At 41.7% G+C, this 24,571-nt stretch overlaps 1 protein-coding gene across 2 annotated transcripts in view; it reads right to left on the bottom strand.

The window, feature by feature from the left end:
- parp8 (poly (ADP-ribose) polymerase family, member 8) overlaps window positions 1–24,213 on the bottom strand; it is a 29,553-nt gene extending 5,340 nt beyond the window's left edge. For both annotated transcript variants that reach the window (XR_013811946.1, XM_079738962.1), the window contains exons 1-16: window positions 24,078–24,213; window positions 23,222–23,369; window positions 22,715–22,769; window positions 22,286–22,323; window positions 11,540–11,629; window positions 11,305–11,375; window positions 11,100–11,168; window positions 7,954–8,048; window positions 7,139–7,199; window positions 5,489–5,579; window positions 5,046–5,112; window positions 4,057–4,185; window positions 2,774–3,434; window positions 2,414–2,467; window positions 531–626; window positions 160–252 (exon numbers count right to left, since the gene is read on the bottom strand). Coding sequence is in view for 1 of the 2 variants with exons in the window: in XM_079738962.1 (XP_079595088.1) it covers window positions 160–252; window positions 531–626; window positions 2,414–2,467; window positions 2,774–3,434; window positions 4,057–4,185; window positions 5,046–5,112; window positions 5,489–5,579; window positions 7,139–7,199; window positions 7,954–8,048; window positions 11,100–11,168; window positions 11,305–11,375; window positions 11,540–11,629; window positions 22,286–22,323; window positions 22,715–22,769; window positions 23,222–23,369; window positions 24,078–24,089 (1,830 nt within the window). In the remaining variant the exon portion in view is untranslated. The remainder of the gene's footprint in view (window positions 1–159; window positions 253–530; window positions 627–2,413; window positions 2,468–2,773; window positions 3,435–4,056; window positions 4,186–5,045; window positions 5,113–5,488; window positions 5,580–7,138; window positions 7,200–7,953; window positions 8,049–11,099; window positions 11,169–11,304; window positions 11,376–11,539; window positions 11,630–22,285; window positions 22,324–22,714; window positions 22,770–23,221; window positions 23,370–24,077) is intronic.
- Between the last annotated feature and the right edge of the window lie 358 nt (window positions 24,214–24,571).

The raw sequence follows: 24,571 nt of genomic DNA, 5'->3' as shown, positions 1-24,571 counted from the left end.
TTCCCAAAGTGGGGTCACGAGACATGACAATTCACAGAGCACTCAGAAAACTGGGAGTGGTGATCTTGTCATGTGCTGGGGTCAGGGCCCACGGACTCACTGAAATTGTATTTTGGGTCTTGAGATAAAAAAAGTTTGAGAGAATGACGGGTGCAGTACCTGCGCACCGGTAGCTATCTCGTCTGCAGCTTCGTTCATCACGCCCAGGGTTTGGAAAGCAAACACACACAGCTCCCGCTCACACACCGTCGGCTGGGATGGGAACAATCCACGCACAGCGGAAAAACCAACAAATAATCTGAATCTACGAAGCTTGGGGTACTATTAAGCATTCACCAGCATTTGAAAAAGTAGAGAGTGCGGTTGAGAGTGCGGCTGAGCAGGTCCTCTCGAATTGGGATATTTGGTCTTATGACACATTGATCTAAAGAGGTCTTAGCACTACCATCGGCACCAGACTGGTACCCATTGCGTTTATCAAACTCAAAGATATTTAAGTTAAGACGGGACGTTTCTTCTTGGTTACTCACCCTGAGCATTGGCCCATTCTCAAACACATGAGGTTCATCACAGACCACACAGAACTCATTCAACACTGGAATCCTCTGCTCCGCATACTCCATTATCTGCAATGAGATCATCCACATGAGCACCCGAGAACCAAGTGCTGATCCACTAATAATGTTTGTTTTATTAAATATATCTCATATGTGAACAATATGACCATATGCATGTATCTGCTCAGCTCATTTAGAAGGGATACACAAAAACAAGTTTTTTTTTTAAGGTATGTTGGTTAGCTTCAATGTTTCACTTGTTCACTTTAAATCATGGATTCTAGCGTGAACATGCTATGTAGTCTCTCATAATTGTGGTTCAAACTGAGAAAAAGCATCATCATTTTTTCAGCAAGTCAACGCTTGGCCAATTGGAACGAAAACACATTGTTTTGTATCCAATCTGTTGGGCTCCCCTTCATATTTAGTTGTTGTCCCCTGTTTCATGTCTGAATCTTGTGATGAGGCATGGGCGTATTAATAATATCATGGATGATTTATGTTATGATCTGTTCTCTTCCGTCCAGTTTCTCCTCTCTCCTATGCTATGTTGTGTGAAAATGGATGACTGGGTGTGACAGGATTTTGGCTGTGTGTGCGGATGTGGTATGACTGTTGATATGACTTTCTGTCTGTCTGTCTGTCTGTCTGTCTGTCTGTCTGTCTGTCTGTCTGTCTGTCTGTCTGTCTCTCTGTCTCTCTGTCTGTCTGCATGACGATTGCATATCTCTAGAATTGTTAATCTGATCTACTGCACACACAACTTATTTGGCCTCAGGCCACGTTCAATATTAATAAACTTTTAATAAAACAAACAACCAGCTGCGTTCTGTGCAGCAGCGGGGCTTCAAGGGAGCAGGGCTTCAGGAGGTGGGGCTTCAGGGTTCTGCAGTATAGCAGTTCCCTTGGTCCCTGTACTTGTGTGCTGGATATACAACCATTATATAAATGTAACTATAATTATACAAAGTCGGATACGAAGGAGCATGTCGTTACGAAGCTGTCATTATTGATGTTGGATGTGGATCTTACAGATGTTGATGGTTGAATGTATATGTATGCTGACGATGAAGGGCAAAATAAATAATAGGAAGAGGCTCATGTCCATTTCCCGCCCTTTGGATGCAGAATGCTTTGTATGCTCATTGGAAGTTGAATGCATTTGCACTTAACAAGTGTCTGACGTGGTTTGTCTGAACACAATGCATCCTGGGTGCATAAACACCTGGATTTGTTTGCATCTTGGCGATATCCGACTCATATCCGATTGCCCAAAACACATGTTAATGCTGGGTATAAAGGGTGTCTTATGTTTTATCCTTTCTATTGGCAACATTTCCTTGTTGAAAATGTGCCCTCCAGGTTGAGAGGAATTTTCAGGGTACTATGTTATTTAAGAGAGTAATGCTTCATATGCGTGTCTGGTCTGCAGAGCTCTTGTGTTGTGAAAATATCCGAGGGTGACAGAACCCCTTAAGCAGGTGGCGTCCACATGTGTCAGGAAGGACATCCTTCGTGGTTATGTATAATCAAATTACATTCGAAACCATAACATAAAGTTGACTGTTTTTGCAAGCTTCTGCAAGTTTTTATGTGACACGCTGTGTGTGAAGCCATTAGAAGCCATTCGATTTATTCTATGAAACATACTGTAGTAACTGGGCTTCAAGAACCATTTTCTTGTACCACAGTTGATTGTTCTTATTCAGCACAACACTTCTTCTGAGATAACCTGATGTTACAAAACAAGCAACACAGGTATTTTTCGAATATATTACACCAAGGAGAGATTGTACTGCTGTCTTTATCTGTATCTTTGTAGTGCAGTAGAAACACATGTTGCCAAAGGTTCTTACCTGTACCAGAAAGCCTTTGTCTCCGATGGGTACCAATTTGGCACCATTGTTTGGCTATATAAAAAGCAAAACCTCAAATTAGTGGAAGAGTTTATAAACATAGACATAAAGATTAACACATTTAAAAGGATTAACTAGTAAATATGAGGCACCATTTAAAAATATATTTTTATACATAATAATCAATCATTTTAAACTGTATATATGGTCTGAAAGGGCAAGGATGCATCACCTAATGAACCATCGTGGCAACATGGTTTAATTATACATTTGGCTCTGAATGTGGGACTGCGCTAAAGCTTCCAGTGAGTGTTGTTACGGTACAAATGCATTGCAGTATTTGAGTGTGCCCTTATTTACCGCTGGTGGCATGGCGAGTGAGGGGGCCAAGATACCGATGAGCCCTGAGGTAAGAGAAAGCCGCCTAACTTCCGGCACCGAGTCCTTGAATATGTCCGCTCGGCCCATCTTGGTGCTGCTGGAGTAGGAGCGGCTGAGCAGGCGGTGGTGGTGCTTCAGCCCGTCCAGCTCCTCCGTCTTCATGGAGCCTGAGCAGGAGCGACTCAGCAGTCTTTGTGCCTTCGGCCCACCTCCCCCCGGCCCCAGGCCCGTGCTGATGCCCCCGCTGATCCCGCCCACGCTCACCCCTCCACCCGGCGCGTCGCAGTGGGGGTCGCCCGGGCACGAGCGAGGGAACAGCTTGCCGGGGGCCAGCCGCAGCCCCGCCGGGCAGTCCTCAGGCTTGACGGCTGCGGGACAGGGACCACGGCCCAGAAGGCGGTGAGACTTCAGGGGGCCGGGATGAGCGGGCTCCATGCGCAGGCTGCCGGGGAGCGGGTGGCCCAGGAGCTTGTGTGCGGACTTGCCGGGTCCGGGGCTGAAGCCGTCCACCTCCGCCTGCTGCTTGACGGCGCCGGAGCAGCTCCTGCGGAGGAGGCGGTGGGACTTGGACACGCCATCCTGTTCAGGCTTCAGCTTCTTTTTGCTCTTTATGCACCCCGGCGGGGGGTAGCTGGGAGATCTGAGGCGGGGGACAGGAGAGAAGAGAACCGTGTGTGGGGGTCCATTTAAAGTGATGGGCATTGTGGGAAATCTGAATGTTTTTTAACTGTTCCCTGTTAGATATAGATATAAATATAAATATATAGATAGATGTATAGATATTGTAACTGTGTTTTACATTTTGTGCTGCTTGTCTTGACCAGGTCACACTTGAGATTTTGCAATTCAACAATTTTTAAAAAGTCTAACAACCAGCTTCAATGCCACAGATGAAAGTTAGAAATATATCTGTTACGGCAGATTTGTGTGTAATAGAAATGTTTACCTCTGCTTCTTGCTGTCAATTCACAGTGTTTTAAAAAGGCCATATTATTATATGCTAAATATTCATCAAGGATAGATGGACAACACATGACATCCATGCTGTTTGGACTATAGCACTAACGACTAGCAATACCTACACTACAGTATATTTTATTAGACATTTAATACTTAAATTGCATTTCATTAAGATCAGATCCTGTTTCAACAGGAATGAATCAGGAAATCATTTACGTAATCAAAATGAATCAGTTTGTTTCTTGAAAAATTTAGAAATCTTTGAAAATCGCAATGTTTTTGTGTGTCGTTTATTCTCTCACCGGCGAAGAGTTGAGAAGATGTGAAGTGGAGACTTGACCTTCTTGTCATTAAGCTTTTTACTGTGTGGGCAGTTGAGCTTCTCTTTAGTCTGGTTCTTCCACTGCTGGGTGACAAATGTTTGCATGATCCTGACAAAAAACAAGAAGGCATCAGAAAAACCTGTTCATACAGAAGGCCTGCATGTTTCAAACATTACTTACTATCCAACAAAAGCTGCTATCAGCAATCAAAGGTTTTCACTTTAATCCAAACACTACCCTGGCCAGTATTCAAACCAGTACACGAGAACCTGCGAGGGAGAAACATTTACTCCTGCACTTATCAGGGTCTGCCATCTCTGAAAGGACACAGTGCGAACATCTGAATGCTGCTTTATTAATCAGACCGTCCAAACCGGCAGATAGGAAGATCCATCATTGCTATTTGATAGCAATAATGGATGATGTGGGTATTCATGCATCAAAAATACCCTCATGTTTTTAATAATAGCAGATGTCCCTTGGGCTGGGCAGACCGTAGTTCTTTGACTTCTCATTTTTTGTACTTGAATTTGGACAAGGTAAAATTTTTGAATTTTTTGTAAAAAACAGAAGAGCTGACACAATTGTATCAAAACCAAGGGGGTGAGCAAAAATTGCTGAGGGTATATTGTTTTACATTAAATGGATTCGTTATAGCACCATCATATATATTAGGGGTGATCTTTTTTCTTGATGATTTGGTAGCGCTGTCATTAATGAAAAAAGCTTAATTGAGCCAATCGTATATATGATAAATGTGTTCATTGTGTGAAGAACCGATGTTTGATACTGATTATTATAATTGCACCATTTATTTATCCAATTGTCCATAGACACAAAACAAAATATTCTCAGAGCACGTAGCTCTGTAAGCAATTGTGCTTACTTTCGGGACACCACAGAACAAACATTAGAACAACACCACAAAATAGCGTTGAATCACACCATGAATTTACATTTTCCCTCACTTTTTAAGCTGATGTCCCAGTCCAAATCTATCCTTTGTTGATACCTGGAAGACATCAACTGTTGGGACTGTAAAAAGAAGAGAAAAAGGTTACATTAGTGTTTATCATTTATAATGAAAAACATGAGTTTAATGGGGACATATTATACCACCAGGTGTGAGTGGGATTAGCCTTACAAGCCGTTTTGAAAATCTGCCCCATATGACATCACTAGTGGGCGTTTCCACCTAAATCTGTGCTGGATAGATCAGTCTACCAGCCTACCCAGTGGACTGAAGTATACATTGCTCATCTATCCGGCACAGATCTAGGTGGACACACCCACTAGTGATGTCATATGGGGCAGATTTTCGAAACGCTTGTAAGGCTAATCACACTCACACCTGGTGGTATAATATGTCCCCTTTAAAGACTTTCTAGAAGAGCAGGTTTAGTGTCCTCACCGGTTCCATTGAGGTACTGTGTCAGTGAACAGTGGAGTCGCACTATAACTGGTTCCCTCCTGACTACATCCCATGCCAGTGCAATCTCTTCCTGAATGACAGCATTGAGAGAAAAAAAATGTGAATATATAAAACGTTTGTCTTGGAACATTTCTTTGAAATACTGTTGCTGCAAAGGCACTCCCAGATATTTTGACATTTAAAAAGTTAACTGCACATGATATTGCTGAAAAAAAAGGACAAAGGTCCCTTTGCTGTTTAGTTGTTTAGGTCATAAGAACATAAACAAATATATATATATATATATTAAAGTTTAATTTAGTAATACGAGACAAAAGGGACGGGCTGCCAGATGGCCGTTTGCCACACCAAAGGTGCGCCAATATTCCCGGCATGTGTTATTGCTTTTATACAGTAGCTTCAATGCCGTTGAAAACCACAGACGGAAATGTCAAATTTTTATTGTTTGAATCGGTTGGATTAGGCTACATTTATTTCCCCATGAACAATCAAGAGACATAGTTCCCCAAGTGTTCACCATTGTTAAGCAACTTCATGCAAGTGTTGTGGTAAAAACCCCTGCCAGGGAAAGCCATCCTTAGCTTGTTAGTCATTAAAGTGTAAGTGAACCCCATGTTTCAGCTTGAAATCAAACAATATTAGGAAGAAATAATAGGAGTGTTAGGCCTATGGATATGAGTATTTTACTCCATCTCTTTCTTAATTGCTGTCTTATTTTAGTAACCGTTTTTTGGGTTCAAAACACACCCCTTTAATATCATGGTTAGAGTGAAAAGCAATCCAAAGATGCCAAAGTTTCAATTGAGGACCAACACAGAGTTATACGCTCACATGTGAAATATCCGTTCATATATCTTGGACATTGCCACAGCTGGTTAGGTAGTCAAATGTAACTATGTTTAACATGCATTTTATTTTACATGTTACTTTCAATTGTATTTCAGTAGTATAAGTGTTGCGATGAGAAGACGGACCCAAACACAGAACAAGACAATGGAAAGAGGATAAATGAATAGGGTTCTATTGTAGCGGAAAAGGGGAATGAGAATGTTAGAGAAGTGAATGAGAAGGCAAGGCAGGCAGGAGGTTGAAAGGGTGATGACAGAGGACAGAGCTGAGCTGAGAAAGACGGTGGATGAGGGAGATGAGAAGGCAGGTAGGCAGATGAACAAGCAGGAAGGCAGGCAGGTGGGTAGTGATCATCAACATGAAAAGATCAGCTTTGGCTGAAACAATGATCTGGCGATGAGTGAGTGAAGAACCGGGGTAGATACACGGCAGAGTTGATGAGCTGGAGATGTTTAACAGGTGTGTGGCTTGGAACAGGTGAACTGGATGAATGGTATTAAGTGGGCCGAGAAGAATGAATGGACTTCCTTGCCCATTGCGCACACACACATACACACACACACACACACACACACACACACACACACACACACACACACACACACACACACACACACACACACACACACACACCAAGAGAAGGAGACAGAGCGCAGAACACAGGACGCACAAGGGAGAGGAAAAACACAAGGATCGACAGGAGGCATGACCGTAGCCGTTACACTTAGAGTGTCACTACAGATTCAGTGTGACATGTGAAGTCATATTGGATGTACTCACATCTAGGAAGCTAACATCAATGTGCAGATCAATGTCCACATCATCAATGGCACCATATTCCCTGCAGAACGACAGAAATGCATTGGCTAAATCTGTAGTGTGTGTGGGTGTGTGTGGTCAAAGATTCAGAGAACCTCCTACAAATAGACAGAAATTATAGGAGGCACTTGGCCCTCAGTATTAGATTGCACTAAATCCATTAGAAGTAGCAGTAGAAGAAGCTTAACTGACAACCAAAGTATCCTGCTCGCGTATGATATCGTGCCAGTGCAGCGGTTAACACAGCTTATGAAGCTTATGCACACATACACATAAAATACATAAACGTTTGACATGTATTGGTATGAGGTTTATTATTTAGCCTCTCCAGATAATCTTCAATTCTTAAGAATAAAATATTAAGACCTTTAGATGAGAATTCTTAATACATTGAATATCTCCGCGGGTGCCCTGCCATAGTTCTGTGTACGTACCAGAGGGATGTCAACACAAATAAATACTAAGTAAAGACCTGTTTATTGAGATCTTTTCATGTGGGTTAAGTTCATTGTGTCCACCTGTTCTCTGATTTCAAAACAATTTTAAAACACATTTTTATGTCCACAATGTGGACATACCTTGAAAAGCCACCTTAAAAAATTGACATAGCCATCAGGTAGGAATTATGGGAAAATCGACTAAGTATCTCTGTACTCTGTACTAAACTTCCATGCCCTTCCAACATATTGATGTAGTAGCAACATTGTCAAATAAGGGTTGTGATCTCGAATGATGAATGTAGGATTTCCTATGGGAAGAACAGGTTAGGGCTGTACCTGAGAGACACTGCATGGGTTCCATATAGTTCCTTCACTGCCTGCAGGTCTGCCTCAAGCTGTGGATGCTTGTGGAGTTCACCATCATAGTTCACCTACCAGAAGGTGAAGAAAGTTAGCTAAAAGAAAACATATCTGAACTCATAGAGATATATCTGAACAAAAGATCAGGGTTTTCTCAAACAAACACACTGTTTTAAATTTTGGCATTTAGAAATATAGCACGAAAGCCCCTTAAAAAAACCAGGGCCTGTACAATGCCTTTTGAAAGACATATCATTGATACTTAAGTTGAAGTTGATTGTATGTTAAAGGTCCCATGGCATGCTACTTTATGGATGCTTATTTATGTGTTAGTGGGCCCTTAATACATTATTGGAAGACGTTCAAGAAATTCAACCTTGGTGCAGAATTACAGCCACTACGAGCCAGTCCCACAATGAGCTTTCCACAAACACGCCGTTTTTTAGAGGCGGGTCAAGGTGGAGGGTGGGGTTGCGGCCCTAAGCAGCTTGCGGCCACGGTACTATGCGCTCGTATTAACAGGGGATGTTTCGCAATGGCGAGGCGCACACAGCTTTTGGCCGTGTTCTGTAAATATTCTAGAACACTCCTGTTCTAGAATAGCTCTATATCTAAATAATATCATATTATACATATATATCTATATCATATAATATATATTAGGTCTCTGGTTCTTCCACTTCCACATCAATCTGAAGTAAACTGAACCACGACATGGAGGAGAAAGGGATTGCTGCCCGCGATTGTTGACCACGATTGTCTCCCGCTGGAGACCCGTGGCGGGACCCCACCAGGGCCCCCCGCTTCCGAGGCAACAACGCCTCGGAAGCAGGCAGCGGGCAGCGCCGAGGCACCACCGCCCCGCGGCGGTGGTGCCTCACGGCGTTGGTGCCTCAGCAGTGGGCAGCAGGCACCACCGCCCCGCGGCGTTGGTGCCCCGTTGGTGCCTCAGCACCTGACCGTGATTGTCTCCCACCGGAGCCCCGCTGCTGAGGCGGGGTTGTGCTGAGGCGGGGTTGTGCTGAGGCGGGGTTGTGCTGAGGCGGGGTTGTGCTGAGGCGGGGTTGTGCCGAGGCGGGGTTGTGCCGAGGCGGGGTTGTGCCGAGGCGGGGTTGTGCCTCACGGCGGTGGTGCCTCACGGCGGTGGTGCCTCACGGCGGTGGTGCTTAACGGCGGTGGTGCCTCACGGCGGTGGTGCCTCACGGCGGTGGTGTCTCAGCAGTGGGCAGCGGGCAGCGCCGAGGCACCTCCGCCCTGCGGCAGTCGTGCCTTGTGGTGGTGGTGCCTTTATGCGGTGGTGCCTTGTGGCAGCGGGCAGCGGGGCTCCAGCGGGAGACAATCGCGGGCAACAATCCCTTTCTCCTCCATGTCGCGGTTCATGTACTTCAGGGAGTCAAAGCCAAAGTTCCTTTCCCCCAATTCCTTCTCAAACATGGCTGAGATAACCCCCACTACAGTCTCGTTGTGGAAATACCAGAGACGTCAGAGAACCCGACATGTTATGCGCCATAACACCAACAGCAGAACGGTTATCCAAATACCAAAGAAGTGTACAATACTTGCGTTACAGTGTGTGTATTCACACACACACACAGGATACCTCGTTATACACCTAACGCCGTTGCTAGCTAATGGGGGACCATAGGCAGGCTAGGGGAAGTCATATTAATGTCAGAAAACCTCATAAAGTGAAATGTTCATGCCATGGGACCTTTAAACAATGATACCTGTGTTTAACTTTACATCTCCCCAACAATAAAGATTCCCCCATGTATAGTTTGTTTGCATATCCATGTATAGTTTAGTAGCCTCTACCCTGGATTATTCTAATGTTATTACTATGTAGAAAATAAACAGAAGATCAGTGTGTGAGACTTTTGGGGAACTAAATTAGTCAACAGCACATTGAAACCGAAAGTAATCTATTAAATGATCTAAGTAAATTAAGATAAGAAATGCTACATAGTTATCTGGCAGGATACCTGGATTACCTAAGTTAATTTACTGGGGTTGTACATATTTCTGAGTTTTCTATGGAATCGTGAATGAAGTGTTTTTTGAGCCATGTCATGATACTTATGCTGCCAAGCATAGTAGCTCTGTGTCAGTGCAGTGTTTCCCATACATTGATTGATTTCTGTTCCACCATATCAACAGTGCCACGTATTGAATTTTTAAATTGTTCAACTATCTCAGATGGGTAAAATCGTAATGCATTGATGGGCTGCACACAAACACATCTGTAAATAACCCCTTCACTCCGAGCCCACTCTGAGTCAAAACATGATCATGTTCGGGAGGAAAGATTGTAAACGGCTTTTCCTTGTAGAGAAGACGGCTTCCCAAATACCTTAATACAATTAATCTGGACATCACAAATTGTATTCAGGATATAAACTTAGTGGTACGCTTACATAATTAACTTAATGATCCAAACCTGTCTTCACCCCTGCTATTACACCTCTTTGATAAAGGCCCATTGGCTTAATAGAGAAATCAATCTCAAGGTATCAAAAGCAAGGCTTCCTTATCAGGTAACTAAAATGTGAAGAAGGGGTTGAAAAAGAGAGACAGCTTAACCAAGTAGCATCACGTGGCCGCAATAAGACACGCTGGGCATACGTCTATTTCAATTAATTATGTTTACTAAGTGTAGGAAACATGATAGCAATCAAATAAATGTTATGGTACATTATACTTCACACTGTGTAATATGTAATTATGCCTTTATATGCATTCATTTAAAAGAGGAAGCGGACAACTTTCATTGCTCTTGGGGCCACACAGCCTTATTGGTAATCCTTGCCGAAATCTATGCTTCCTACTGAATCAGGACTGTGATATGTTGACGTATTACCTTTATTTTCCACCTATTTCAGAATCATTCTTGCAATTATGGTAAACAGCCTTTTGTATGTTGCTACTACACTACTGTTGCGATGGGTCAGCAGCGACTATGTGCTATGCCTGTGCTGGTATCTCTTGCAAGAGGTGAACAACTGCATAAGATTTACCTGAGCAAATACTGAATACATACTTATACTTCACAGATAGATATAATACTTTTTTTGAGAGTCGGACACAAGAACAATGAGTAGCATTTACATCCCTTTTTTCCTTACCTGACCTCCATAGTAAAACTCCTCAGAGTCGTTGTCACCCTCTGAGTCTTCTTCTATGGCATAATGATACTGAACAACAAAAACACAAGATTCAAACACATCAATAGGATTTAAAGTGAGAATGATTGAAAAGTATGTTTGCATTTGTAATAAGATATTGCTAACATGTATAAACACTGAATAGGTGACACAATTTAAGTCCAACCTGGTTTTTTTCAAGCTGAAGTTTAGACTTTACAAACAGACTGTTAGCAGGGTCGATATTTGGCCTTATCTCTGTTGAAAACACATTAGGAAAATGTTCAAATAACAAAACAATTAGATTCTCTTTTGATATTTCAGTATAACACAAAGTAATAGTATTTGTTGCAAAGCTTTGATTCCAAACTAAAAAACACCCTAAAACAACATTATAGCGAATTTATGAAATGTTTTCTCACCTGATGCAATTCTATGAAAAATGACAGGAATAGCATCTGTTGTGATTAAAACATCATCGTTGTTATCAGAGTTTGATACGTATGTGTTATCTGTAAAAAAAAAAAAACAAGAGAAGAAAGAAAGAAATAAAGACAGATTTAACTTTGCATTTTAGTTAGGATCCACTCCAACCGCTGGAAAAACGACTTGCAAAACAAAGAATGCGAGATGAAATGCCAACTAAGGGAAGCCTGCGATTCTTCAAACCAAAGACAGCAGAACTGCCATTAAACCCCGCTTTGCCAGAAAGAAGCATCCGTCAGGACAGCACCAATGTGAAATATAACTGTGTTCTGTCTGTATACATGATATACAATATATGAAGTATACCACATATATTGAATGCGGCTTAAACTGATATGTAACTGAGGTTGAAAAACACGATAAATACGATTATTGTGCGGTTTTGCGCAACGCAATGCAACCAGAGTATGGCTAATGTCCTCAACAGCTTGATTCGTTATTATTAGTTTGTTTCTAAAAATATATATATATGGATCAATGATGGTGTGGAAAGATGAGCACCACAGGGATTTCAGCTAGACAATATTTGCTTGCAAACAAAATAGCACTCCATTAGATTGATGATATTGATATTCAATGTGTATTTCTCCTGATATCAAGGACCTCGTTTGTCAATAAGAGAAAGATGGGCTAAACATAGTCCAATGTGTAAATAAAACTAATTTGAAAAAAATCGTCTTTCAAGTGTAAAGAAACCAAATAGCAAGTAAAGTAAAAATGTCCCCAAAACAATTTGAATCTAATTTCAAAAAAGGCTTTAATATAAATCTATCTAGGCCTACAATGAGTTTCTGTGTTTTTGTGTCTGACAAACATCGGCATTTGAGCAGTGCGGAATCCTCAACAGCTTGAAGCGTTATTATTTGTTCGCCCTTATAATTATAACTAGAGTTTGCACGCGCATTGCGCATGCTCAACCTCTAGTTGTAATTAAACCCATAGATATTATGTGGAAACCTCAGTCGACTCGATAATGTAAGAAATCTCTGAGCGCATCATATAATAACATTTCTAATGAAGCAAGCATAATAATTTTCTCCTTACATTATGAAGCAAACATAATCATTTTCTACTTATAAGCCGTTTTCACACTTTTTTGCCTTATTTGTGTATCAGGAGATTCAACCCTGAGGGTGATTCACACTTGATGCTTTAGATGCGGACATCGATGTCGTTTAGACATCAGTAGAATCAACGGGGGGTTTAGGGGGGCGGGATATGACATAGGGTTTAAGTTCGCAAGAGGTTGGATAAGTGTGGCCGCTGTCACCGTAGTTTGTTTTAATTTGACAGTAGACAAAGTGGAGGCAGAACGGGCAGAACTCATTGTGATCATCTTAAATGTTGCTAAAATGATCAGCATCATATATTTCGTTGCATCCACAAAATCCGAAGCATCGATTGATGAATGATTGGAGCATGAGTTAGAGAAAAATAGAAGAAACAACCAAGAAGAAAGGCGTCGCAAACGACTGCTTTACCGGAGAAAGAGAGTGTATTTTTTTGCTTCATTTCACATGTAACTAACACTTGGACAAATGTAGTTGATTTCTGTGTCTAACTGAGAAAACAGGGAGTGGAAGTACAGGACCCTATAATGTTCAGCTGACTGTTGTCAATAATAATAATAAAAATTAGAGCTGTGCGTTAAACGCGTTATTAACGGCGTTAACTCAAACCAATATTGACGGCGTTAAATTTTTTAACGCACGATTAACGCAAAATATATATTTATATATTAATTTTTTTTGCCTTGGCAAACGTAGATTATTCACCTGCTTTCTAGCAATAACTAGTCACGTTAGAAAAACTACACCATACCGGATCTAGCTACACCGGAAACAAAACATCAAGCACGCCGCACACAAACCGGTTGGGGCAAGCCACGGCCAAAAGCTAATGTAAAGTCAGACATGGACGCCAAAACGATTCTTAATGGTAAGTTTATATTTAAAAAGTTGCCAAATGGTTCCATTGACAAGAACAAAGTAATATGTGTGATTTGCCATTGTGAACTGAGCTATCATCGCAGCACGTCCAGTCTGAAATACCACTTAATGGCCAAGCACACGAAAGAAGCAGTAGCCTGACTGCAATGTTCAAGGCAGTATGTTTGTTTGATTGCACTATAGGCTGAGTCCTAGTTTACCTTTGCACTTTGTAATTTTTTTTGTATTTTTGATCAGTATGCCAATGTTGTTTTCAATAAAGAAACATTTGCACAAGGCAAGCTGATGCACTTCTCCATGTTGATAAGAGCATTAAAATGAGAAAGAAATCAAGGGATATTTAGCATAGGAAAGAATTTGTGATTAATCGCGATTAATCAGAGTTAACTATGACATAAATGCGATTAATCATGATTAAATATTTTAATCGCTTGACAGCTCTAATAAAAATGCATTTTCTATACGCGGGCAGCTGTGAACTCATGTATTGTAATTTATTGTATGATATGTACTTTTAGGGTTATGATAAGACCTATCTTTTAGCGTTGACCACGAATGACTCTTAAAAGCAGTGCCAACATTTTAATATTTTTTAACCATTCAGTGAACAAAAGGCAATAGACTGATTATCATTTAGGGGCCACGCAATGACCTTTAGAAACGTCATCAACACTCCCACTCAAGTGGTGTGAGAAATACCAACTTTCTACTCCTCATTCACATATAAGGTAATTTACATTTCCTACAGAGAAAATACTACCTCAGGGGTAGTATTATTCAGGAGATTTTCAAGGTACAAATGTCAGGATATGTTGTTCACACATACGGCCCATCAGGAGAATAGCAGGAGAATATCAGGACTTAAACCTGTGTCTGAAAGCAGCTTGTGTGTGAGCATTTGATTACATTATAAAATGAGTAAATTTATGGGTTACAGGGGTAATTGTTCATTGGAAAGTGTATTATACTACGCATGCAAATCAATTATTAAATAGCTTTTACTGTTATTCAGGGATCAAAGTGCATTGACATTTAAAAAATTCATTGCAACTATTATTGGCTAGTTGAAAATAATAATAACAAACAGCTGAAAATTGTGTTAATTTACAGAAGCACCTTAGTGAAATCAACTGAAATAAACAGCTAAGGCAGCAACCTAGCTAACTATAGTGAAATAAAGCACGGGCTTGTGTGGGGGAGGGGGAGAGGGAGAAGCAGGGGTGTGAGGGCAAGATTTCGGATTGTACATTGGCTACCTGACGTGAGAGTTTAAGATGTTTAGTTTATTTATTTTTTTACCAGAAGAATACGTCATTGAGATTAAAAAACTCTTCAAGTGTCCTGGCCAATATAGGCAGCAGTAGCTTGCAGTCACACATAGCATACACACAAAACATTAAAAATAAAAACACTTAACAGTCGGCAGGGGGGAGGGGGATATCAAAATTGCAAGACATTTCGGGAGGCTCAAGGAAGAGAGTAATATTAAGTATGAGCATACTGTGTTGTTGACATGTTTTCGTTCTGTGCTATAGGGACGCTGTCTCTGTAAGATCACATGACTTGTGTGTTGATATGCTGGTCGGCACGATGTTTGAATTTAACGTTTTTTATATGATCAAATTAACGACCTGCCATTGCATTGTCGACGTGAGAAATTGTCTCTTCACAGCTTTTATCGCAATTTCTACATTCTCTAGACAGAACGTCTTACCTGGGAGAGTTTGTCGACAGCGGGGCCATTAAAACAGACAGAAGGGGGGAGGGGGGGATATCAATATCACAAGACATTGCGGGATGCGGGATCGATTACCGTTGACTTTGAACGTATGGGTTCGCGGGTGTGTGTGTGCGGTGTGTGTCTTTGCGTGCATGTGTGTGTGTGCTTAAATTGTGTTATTTAGATTCAAAGATTACCTAACTGTGTGTACTAATGCCAGACACACATTGCCATATCAAATTAGTCTCACCTGGTCTCTGTATGTGTGCGCCCATGATACTTGTAAGTCTACCCAGACAACCCACGACACATTTGTGACACTTTTTTAGTTCCATTATTGTGTGTGCGCATTATAATGAGTGATGTTGCATATGCAATGCATCACATACCACACCAAGTGTTAAACTATAGGTGTCCGGGAAGCCAAACCCTCATTCGGACGAGGACATAAAATCTATCGCTGCTCAGATGGAGCTTCCCCAGCCACAAACACACCTTAGCATACTATAATTGACCAGAAAGCCTAACCCTCGCTCGAACAGAGGCATTAAATAAATCGCTGCTCAGACGGAGCTTCACCATCCACATTCATCTTGGTGTTAGAATATCTGAAAAGCTTTACTCTCTCTCGGAGGCCACAGCAAATGTCCACACACACCTTGCGTTTCCCCTTGGTCGTGACGTCTTGAGTGCCTCGGAAAAGGCAGTCCAGTGTTTAGCCAGTGCGAAATACCCAGGTATTGTGTGTTTGTTAGTGCTGTTATATTGGGTTTGTTTGGTGAAGAGACTCAGCTGTGTGCTTATTCCTTGCTCATATTTCCTTAATTTGTATGTCTATTTGGTCCATTTATTCTGAGTGGCGTGGGTTTATTGGGGTGCATGACTAGCCATATTTCGGAGAGGCAGTTGTCGGCAGCCCCTTGAATCACTACAAACCTTAAGCCATCACTAGAAAACAAAACCTATACAGTCCTTCAAAGGTCCCATGACATAAAAATTTCACTATATGAGGTTTTCTAACATTAATATGAGTTTCCCTAGCCTGCCTATGCTCCCCCAGTAGCTAGAAATGGCGTTAGGAGTAAAACGAGCACTAGGTATCCTGCTCCGCCGTTGAAAAATTAAAGCTCAGACGCTCCGATCTCGAATTTGGCCCCATATGTCATCATAAGGGGCCAAGTTACTTCCCGTTCTCTGCTTTGCTAGCCCAGAGAATTTGGCCCGCCAATGAGACAATGAGCTACGACTGTTGTACACTTCTTTGTTATTTGAATAACCATGCTGCTGTTGGTGTTATGGCGCATAACACGTCAGATTCTCTGACGTCTCTGTTATTTCCACAACGAGACTCTTAGTGGGGGTTCTCTCAGCCATGGTTGAGAAGAAATAGGGGGAAAGGAACTTTGGCTTTGACTCCCTGAAGTACATGAACCGCGACAAGGAGGAGAAAGGGATTGTTGCCCGCGATTGTCTCCCACCGGAGCCCCACTGCCCGCTGCCGCGAAGCACCGTTACCAAAGGGCGGTGGTGCCTCGGTGCTGCCCGCTGCCCGCTGCAGAGGAACCACTGCCTCGGCGCTGCCCGCTTCCGAGACGGTGGTGCCTCGGCAGCGGTTCTCCGGTGGGAGACAATCGTGGTCAACAATTGCGGGCAGTAATCCTTTTCTCCTCCATGTCGTGGTTCAGTCTACTTCAGATTGATGTGGAAGTGGAAGAACCAGAGACGTCGGAGAACCCGACGCAGTCATTTGAGATTCATAATATCGTCTGGAGGCGCACACAGCTTTTGGCCATGATAATATCTATCATATGAAATAGATATCTATGTATAATATGATATTATTTAGATATAGAGCTCCAGGACTCCTGCCGGAGCACCCGGAATGTTCTAGAATATTTACAGAACACGGCCAAAAGCTGTGTGCGCCTCGCCATTGCGAAACATCCACTGTAAACACGAGCGCATGGTACCGTGGCTGCAAGCTGCTCAGGGCCACACCCCTAACCTCTACCTTGACCCGCCTCTAAAAAACGGCATGTTTGTGGAAAGCTCATTGTGGGACTGGCTCGTAGTGGCTGTAATTCTCCACCAAGGCTGAATTTCTTGAACGTCTTCAAATACTGTATTAAGGGCCCACTAACATTTATATATAAGAAATCCATAAAGAAGCAGGCCATGGGACCTTTAAAGTCCCTCCACAACAAGTGTAACGTTTTCAGCTTTGCAGATATGGCTCGTAGAATCCGCGATTTCCTTACAAAGCGAGTTTGCGAGGAGAATCATGAGGGCAGGTGAAACAGTGCAGACATCATCTGATAATTAATTATCCATGTTACTGTCGACGTGCGGTGAACGTATCAGGTCTGGAAGTAGCAAAAGAGCAACTACCCCTCTCCAAAGTAGCGCATCACTACAAGAAGAGGAAGGGTCCGGTGATAGATAAGATCAGAGTCAGGATGTACCGGATAGGTGAGTGCATTCAGTTGCCAAGTCATTAGGAGTATATTAACGCAAAGTCGATGTTAATGTTGTGATAAAATATGCTCCCAGAATGGGCACAAAATGTTCGGCACATTCTCCACTTTGTCTGCAGAATGGGCCTGGGTAACAATTCTGCCTCATTTCAGCCAGGGAAAACCTTGCATACATGTCATATATGTCAAAATGATCGGTTCTTTCAAGTATTTATCTTACTACTATATAATAGCAGGCCTGTCGCACAAGTTGCTTAAGTTGATCAGTGCGCATGTGCCAAGCAGCCTGCAGCTCACACACAGCACAAGCCAACGCACACACGCCCGCGCTGACGCAGACGTTTCAAGACAAAGGCAGTACAGGACCCCGCATACACACACACACACACACACACACACGCACACGAGCACAAACACACACGCGCCCGCTAACGCAGATGTTTCAAGACAAAGGCAGCGCAGGACACCACATTACACACACAACGCACACACATGCACACAAGCACTAACACACCCGCTCGTTGAAAGACAACGGCAAGTTCCATCCTGCATCCCGCAATGTCTTGCGATATTGATATCCCCCCCCTCGCCCCTTCCATCGGTTTTAACAGCGTAAGACGTTCTGTCTATAGACTGTAGAAATTGTGATATAAGAAGTGAAGAGACAATTTCTCACATAGCAACGGCAGGTTGTTCATTTTGTCATATAAAACTGTTAAATTAAAACATAGCGCCGACCGGCATATCAACACACTAGTCACGTGATCTTAAAGAGACAGCGTCCCTATAACACAGAATGAAAACATGTCAATAACACAGTATGGTGAATTATGTCTATAAAGTCCACCACAAGACTACACTTTGTTGCTCAAATGTAATATAACTCTACTCCTTGAGTCTCCCTAAATGTCTTTACACTTTGTTGCTCAAACTTAATATTAATGTCCTTCTTGAGCCTCCCGAAACGTCTTGCGATATTGATATCCCCTTCCCCCTGAGGACTGTTTTAGTTGTTTTATTTTTCTTAAGTTTTGTGTGTATGCTATGTGTAACTGTAGGCTACTGCTGCCTGTCTTGGCCAGGACACTTGAAGAGATGTTTAATCTCAATGATGATTATTATTTTCAACTATCCAATAGTAGTTGCCATGCATTTTAAAATGTCAATGCACTTTTCATCCCTGAATAACAGTAAAAGCTATTTAATAATTGATTTGCATGCATAGTATACTACACATTCCATTGAACAATTACCCCTGTTACCCATAAATTGACTCATTTTATAATGTAATGAAGTGCTCCAACACCAGCTGCTTTCAGACAAACGTGTAAGTCCTGATATTCTCCTGCTATTCTCCTGATGGGCCGTATATGTGAACAACGTAGACATTTGTACCCCGAAAATCTCCTGAATAATACTACCCCTGAGGTAGTATTTTTTCCGTAGAAAATATAAATTACCTTATATGTGAATGAGGAGTAGAAAGTCTGTATTTCTCACATCACTTCAGTGGGCTTGTTGATGACGCTTCTGCATGTCATTGAGTGGCCCCCTAAATGATAATCAGCCTGTTGCATTTGTTCGCTGAATGGTTAAAAAATATTTAAATGTTGGCACTGCTTTTAAGAGTCATTTGTGGTGAACGCTAAAAGATAGGTCTTATCATAACCCTAAAAGTACATATCATACAATAAATTACAATAAATCAGTTCACAGCTTCACGTGTATAGAAAATGTTTTTTATTATTATTATTACTGACAACATTCAGCTGAACATTATAGGGTCCCGTCCTTTCACTTCCTGTTTTTTCAGTTAAACACAGAAATCAACTACATTTGTCCAAGTAATGGTTATTTCTGAAATGAAGCAAAAGAATACGCTCTCTTTCTCTGGTAACAGAGTTTTTTGCGACACCTTTCTTCTTCGTCGTTTCTTCTATTTGTCTCTAACTCATGCTCCAATCTTTCGTCGTTCGATGCTTCGGATTTTGTGGAGGCATATGGTGCATTATTTTAGCAACATTTAAGATGATCACGATAAGTTCTGCCCGTTCTGCCTCCATTTTGCAATGTTCAAATCAAAACAAACAACAGTGACAGCGGCCAAACTTAGACCCTACATCATATACCGCCCCTTGCAAGCTCACCCACCTAAACCCCCCATTGATTCTACTGATGTCTAAACAACATCGATGTTTGCATATAAAGCAACAAGTGTGAATCACCCTCAAGGTCGAATCTCCTGATAATCAAATGTGGCAAAATGTTATACGTTGTAACATTATAGGCAAAATGTTATTATATTATGCGCTCAGAAATTCTTTACATTATTGACTGGGGTTTCCACATTATTGCTATGGGTTTATTTACAACTAGAGATGCGTGCAGAAAATCTAGTTTATTTAAATAGACAAATGTCACTGTTGCAATTATTATTAATAATTAATAATAATCCTACCTTATCTCCTACTCAACTATGTAGGCCTTTCCTTGTTTATCCCCTCAAACACTACAGCCATTCTGTCTTGGGCAAAACAAATATTGCCACAGAAATAAAGAGAAAATAAAAGAGAAAAGAAATAATCCGGTCATTGTCCCACGTGGAAGTGATTGGTAGTCGCTCAGTACTCTTACTCTTGCAAATTTTAGCCCTTGCATTGATAGGTGCACATGCTTTAGTTATATGTGCAAATATCTTAACAAGGTGTGGTTGTTTTGGCATCCTTTTTAAAAAATGTCATTTTTAGTAGCATTAGTATTTTAGTATTATTATTTTTTTGTATTTTAAGTTAACACTTTATTTAAAGATGTTCGTAGGTTTAATACAAAAAGTATTTGTGAATCTATGTTTGTACTTGTAACATGTGATATGCCTGCTCTTGCAGTGTTGATCTGGCCGGAGGGCAGACCAAATCTGTAATGTTTTTGCCTGCCCTGTTCTGACTCTTGAGCTGCCCTCTCTGTGGGCGTGTCGATCGAGGAGTGCATGAGACTGTGCTGCATGGGCTTCTACAGCACTTCAAATCATTCGGGGCTGTAGCCCAGAAGTAAGAGTCCTTTTAAGATGGAGGTTCGGGGGTTTATCCCCCGAGAAAATTTGAAAATCGGGCTGATGAACATGCAATTGTAACATAGTTTCATAAGGAAAGGAAAGACCAATTGTCATGTTTGACTAACGTCGGGGCAGGCCTACTGAATAGGTTAATGTTTACGCTAAGGATAAGAAAGTGCACCACATACACCAGCAGCCAAAATGAGACTACAATAGCCTATAGCCTAATAAACACTGTCATGCACCTACCCGATGTCAAGTGGACCAGGTTGAATTCACTGCGGGTCTCTTAGTTTGCACTGATTATCTCCTGAATCAGTGCAAACTAGAAGCTATCACTGCTCCAACGGACGTTTTCTTCCCCAACCGGCAAATAAGTCTGCTTTTAAGTTTCATATTTAAGTTATCACTTGTCAGTGTGTGTTAGTCGCTAACTGGATAGCAGACGTGTCAGTGTCAGTCTTTGGGGTAGATCTCAAGCTCATGAACGCAATATTGCTATTGCAGGTAGGCCTAGGTAGGTAGATTTATAGGGTGCGCCTTGTTGGCTATCTAGATAGAGGATGTAAAAAACTTTAGCTCACTTGTCGCCAGCTGACTGCAGTTCCATATCTCACCAGGTTTACAGTCCTATGAGAAGTTAGGGGCGCTATGGAGTTTTCTTGAACAGAATGCATCAGACCATCAAAGAAGGAAATGTATACAATATTTCCCTTCAGTTGTCAAAACGAACGCCGGTGCCCATATATGGACACGTCAAAATCGTTGGTATGCAAAAGGAGAGAGCAGCAGTAGGAGGGCCAACAAAAGCATAGACAAGAAAATGGAAAAAGTTAGAGGAGGATCCCAGTGGATAAGTCCAGGGCCAAGTGCACCCCATCCACACAACTATTCCTAAACAATAAATATTGTGCTTTTCATCTGACTGCCTCAAGACCATATGTTTTCCTCCACACTCTGCATTTTAACTGAATTTCCTTCACCACTTTCTTTGAATTTGACTAATTAAAGGGGACATATCATACCACCAGGTGTGAGTGTGATTAGCCATTACAAGCCGTTTTCAAAATGTGCAGCATTGTGACATCACAGGTGGGCGTGTCCATCTAGATGTGTGACGGATAGATGGACACGCCAACCTGTGATGTCACAATGCTGCACATTTTCAAACCTGCTTGTAATGGCTTATCACACTCACACCTGGTGGTATGAGATGTCCCCTTTAAGTCAACTTTTTCACACCTATGCTGTTCCAGGTCTCACACCTATGCTGTCCCCCCTCCCCGAACACACACCACTGAACCCACGATCCCACAAGGACAACATAAATATGGGGGGGAGAAATGAACATTGGAGAAATTTATAAATTAAAGGAACAATCTATATTCAATGTCAATTCTCCGGTATCCAGCCAAAGAGAAGGTTGCATTAAGTTTCCCATATTATAAATGAAGTGCTCATGCTTTGTCTGTTATACAAGTCCTTACCTGGATAATCATCTGAAACATGCACAGCATACGTCACCCTAAGGGATTAGAAACATGGTGTCATTATATTATTATTAATTGTAAGAAAGACCAATGGGTACAGGTGTCTCACTAGACCCAACAACAGTCCTTATGGATAGAATTTTACACATTGAATTTGAATTGTAACAACACATTCATAGAAACACATACCATTTCAGAACAGAGTGCATGCACTGCAAACTATATTACCACTTATTTCTTTAAAAATGAATGCAACTAGGGCTGGTTGTAGGCAACAGCAACACAGCAAATCAAAGATGCGTGTCAAAATGGGCATCTCCCGGGAATCCCTTCAGATAACATATTGCCTTGCCTAAATTCATGCAAACCACATTACAAAGTGACTGAAAAGTGTTTTATGACTGAAGTGAGTTATAAATATCATACCTTGTAGATCCTTTTGCATAGATGAATGTGAATGTGGAGTCAGTGTATCTAAAATCTGCAAAATGGATAGAATATATTAGATGAATAATATAGAATAAACAATATCATCAAATAAAACAACACAATTATTACAACTCGTATGGCTTTTTGGAAAACGATCACAAGTGCAGTTTCCATGGCAACAACAAAAGGGGTTCGAGGCTAGTACAGACACGTAAAATAAGGCATGCAAAATTGTGCAGCTTCACTGCATTCAAATGAACTGTCATGACTAAAGATGGTTTGAAAGCATACAATCGGGGGTATACAACGTCAATGTCGTTTGCGTTACGTTTAGTCTGCATTCTTAAAAACATTGCATGGCCTATCCGTCCTTAGAAAACACAACTATATTAAACGGAGCTAGGGTATTGTGTTGCTTTATTAATATTTCAGCCGGGCCTGGGTAAACGCTGTGTGTGCTCCCACACTCGGGTGTGATCAGGGACAGGAGAGGATGACACTCACCGGAGAAAGGGCAGTCTCTCTCTGCCTTGCACCTCTGCAGAACGATGTCGACGTCTTTTTGTATTCTCTCCTGCCTTGAACACATCCCCATGAAATAAAGCCCACTGCGATCACCGGCTTCGTTTTTTCGTGTCTTCTTCGTTTCAGGCTGAAACACAAGAACAACACATTCGCTTGAGGCCGTTCTGGTAGGGCAGGTGTGTCCCACCGGGCACACAATCAGTCTCGGTTTGACGACGCTTTCATCTCGGACAACGACAGATTGTGGGGACTCGAGGTGGTAGAGCACATTTGAATGTCGATCAATTTCAAAAAGAGAATCCCTGATCTCTATTCGTCATCCCTCTGCTGAACCTAACAATGGCGGGTGGTGTTGGATGGCGTTAAGGGAAAGAGCTTCTTAAAGTGAAATCAACCTCACTGGCCGGTATAGGTGGATACACGTTATTATAACAGAGTAGGGTTCCTGTGCTGCGCTCTCCTCCTCATGGCTCGACTGCACAGTCAACAACATTGTATCAGTTTATCAGATTGGGTCAAATTGGATTCACAATCGATTCTCAGTCGTTTTAATGACTTAAAAAAATAATTCCGACAGAGACAGAGAAACAATAAATAATAATGATTATCTTAAAATGCAAAACTCGGATCTATAAAATATTTCGTGAGGATTGAGTTTTTAATGTTATGACGTTTATATAAAATATGGATAAAATACATACTTAATAAATAACGGTGTGCATCCAACATTCACAAGGCTGAAGAATAAAAGAACGAGTCAAATTTTCCCATAGTAGTCTCAAACGCACACATAGGCTACATAAAGGTCGATAGGAAGTATCACTCAAATACTTACAGGGAATGCCATAGAAGAAGAAACCGTGAACAAAGGGCAGCATAATAGACATGTAAACGGTCTGGAGTACGATTCCTTTTACTTCCCCTTTTGAATCACTTCCTGAGTTTCATAATCTCGGGACCAGTGTTGTGTATGTGTGTTTGAGTGTTTGTGTGTTTGTGCGTGCGTGTGTGCGTGTGTGTGTGTGTGTGTGTGTGTGTGTGTGTGCGTGTGTGTTTAGTGGGGATTGTTTTTGAGGGGGAACGCTTTTTTAAAGACGTCATCACAAAAGATGCGCGTATGCTCGCGCACACACGCACTCGCACTCAAAAGTAGACTTAAAATAATCGCCAGATTTAGACGCTATTGTGCTTACTTTACGATATGACAAAACGAACTTTATCAACAACATTCATTAGGCCTATGTGTGTTGCATTGCTTCATTTAATCACACAAATCATGCCAATTCATAACAATAGCAGAGAGACAGGAGGATCCGAGAACTAATTCAC

The sequence above is a fragment of the Pollachius pollachius genome (genome assembly GCF_949987615.1).
Source record: "Pollachius pollachius genome assembly, chromosome: 1".
Classification (NCBI taxonomy): domain Eukaryota; kingdom Metazoa; phylum Chordata; class Actinopteri; order Gadiformes; family Gadidae; genus Pollachius; species Pollachius pollachius.
Note: the sequence above shows the minus strand (reverse complement) of the source record. Positions and strands in the feature narration are given on the sequence as shown.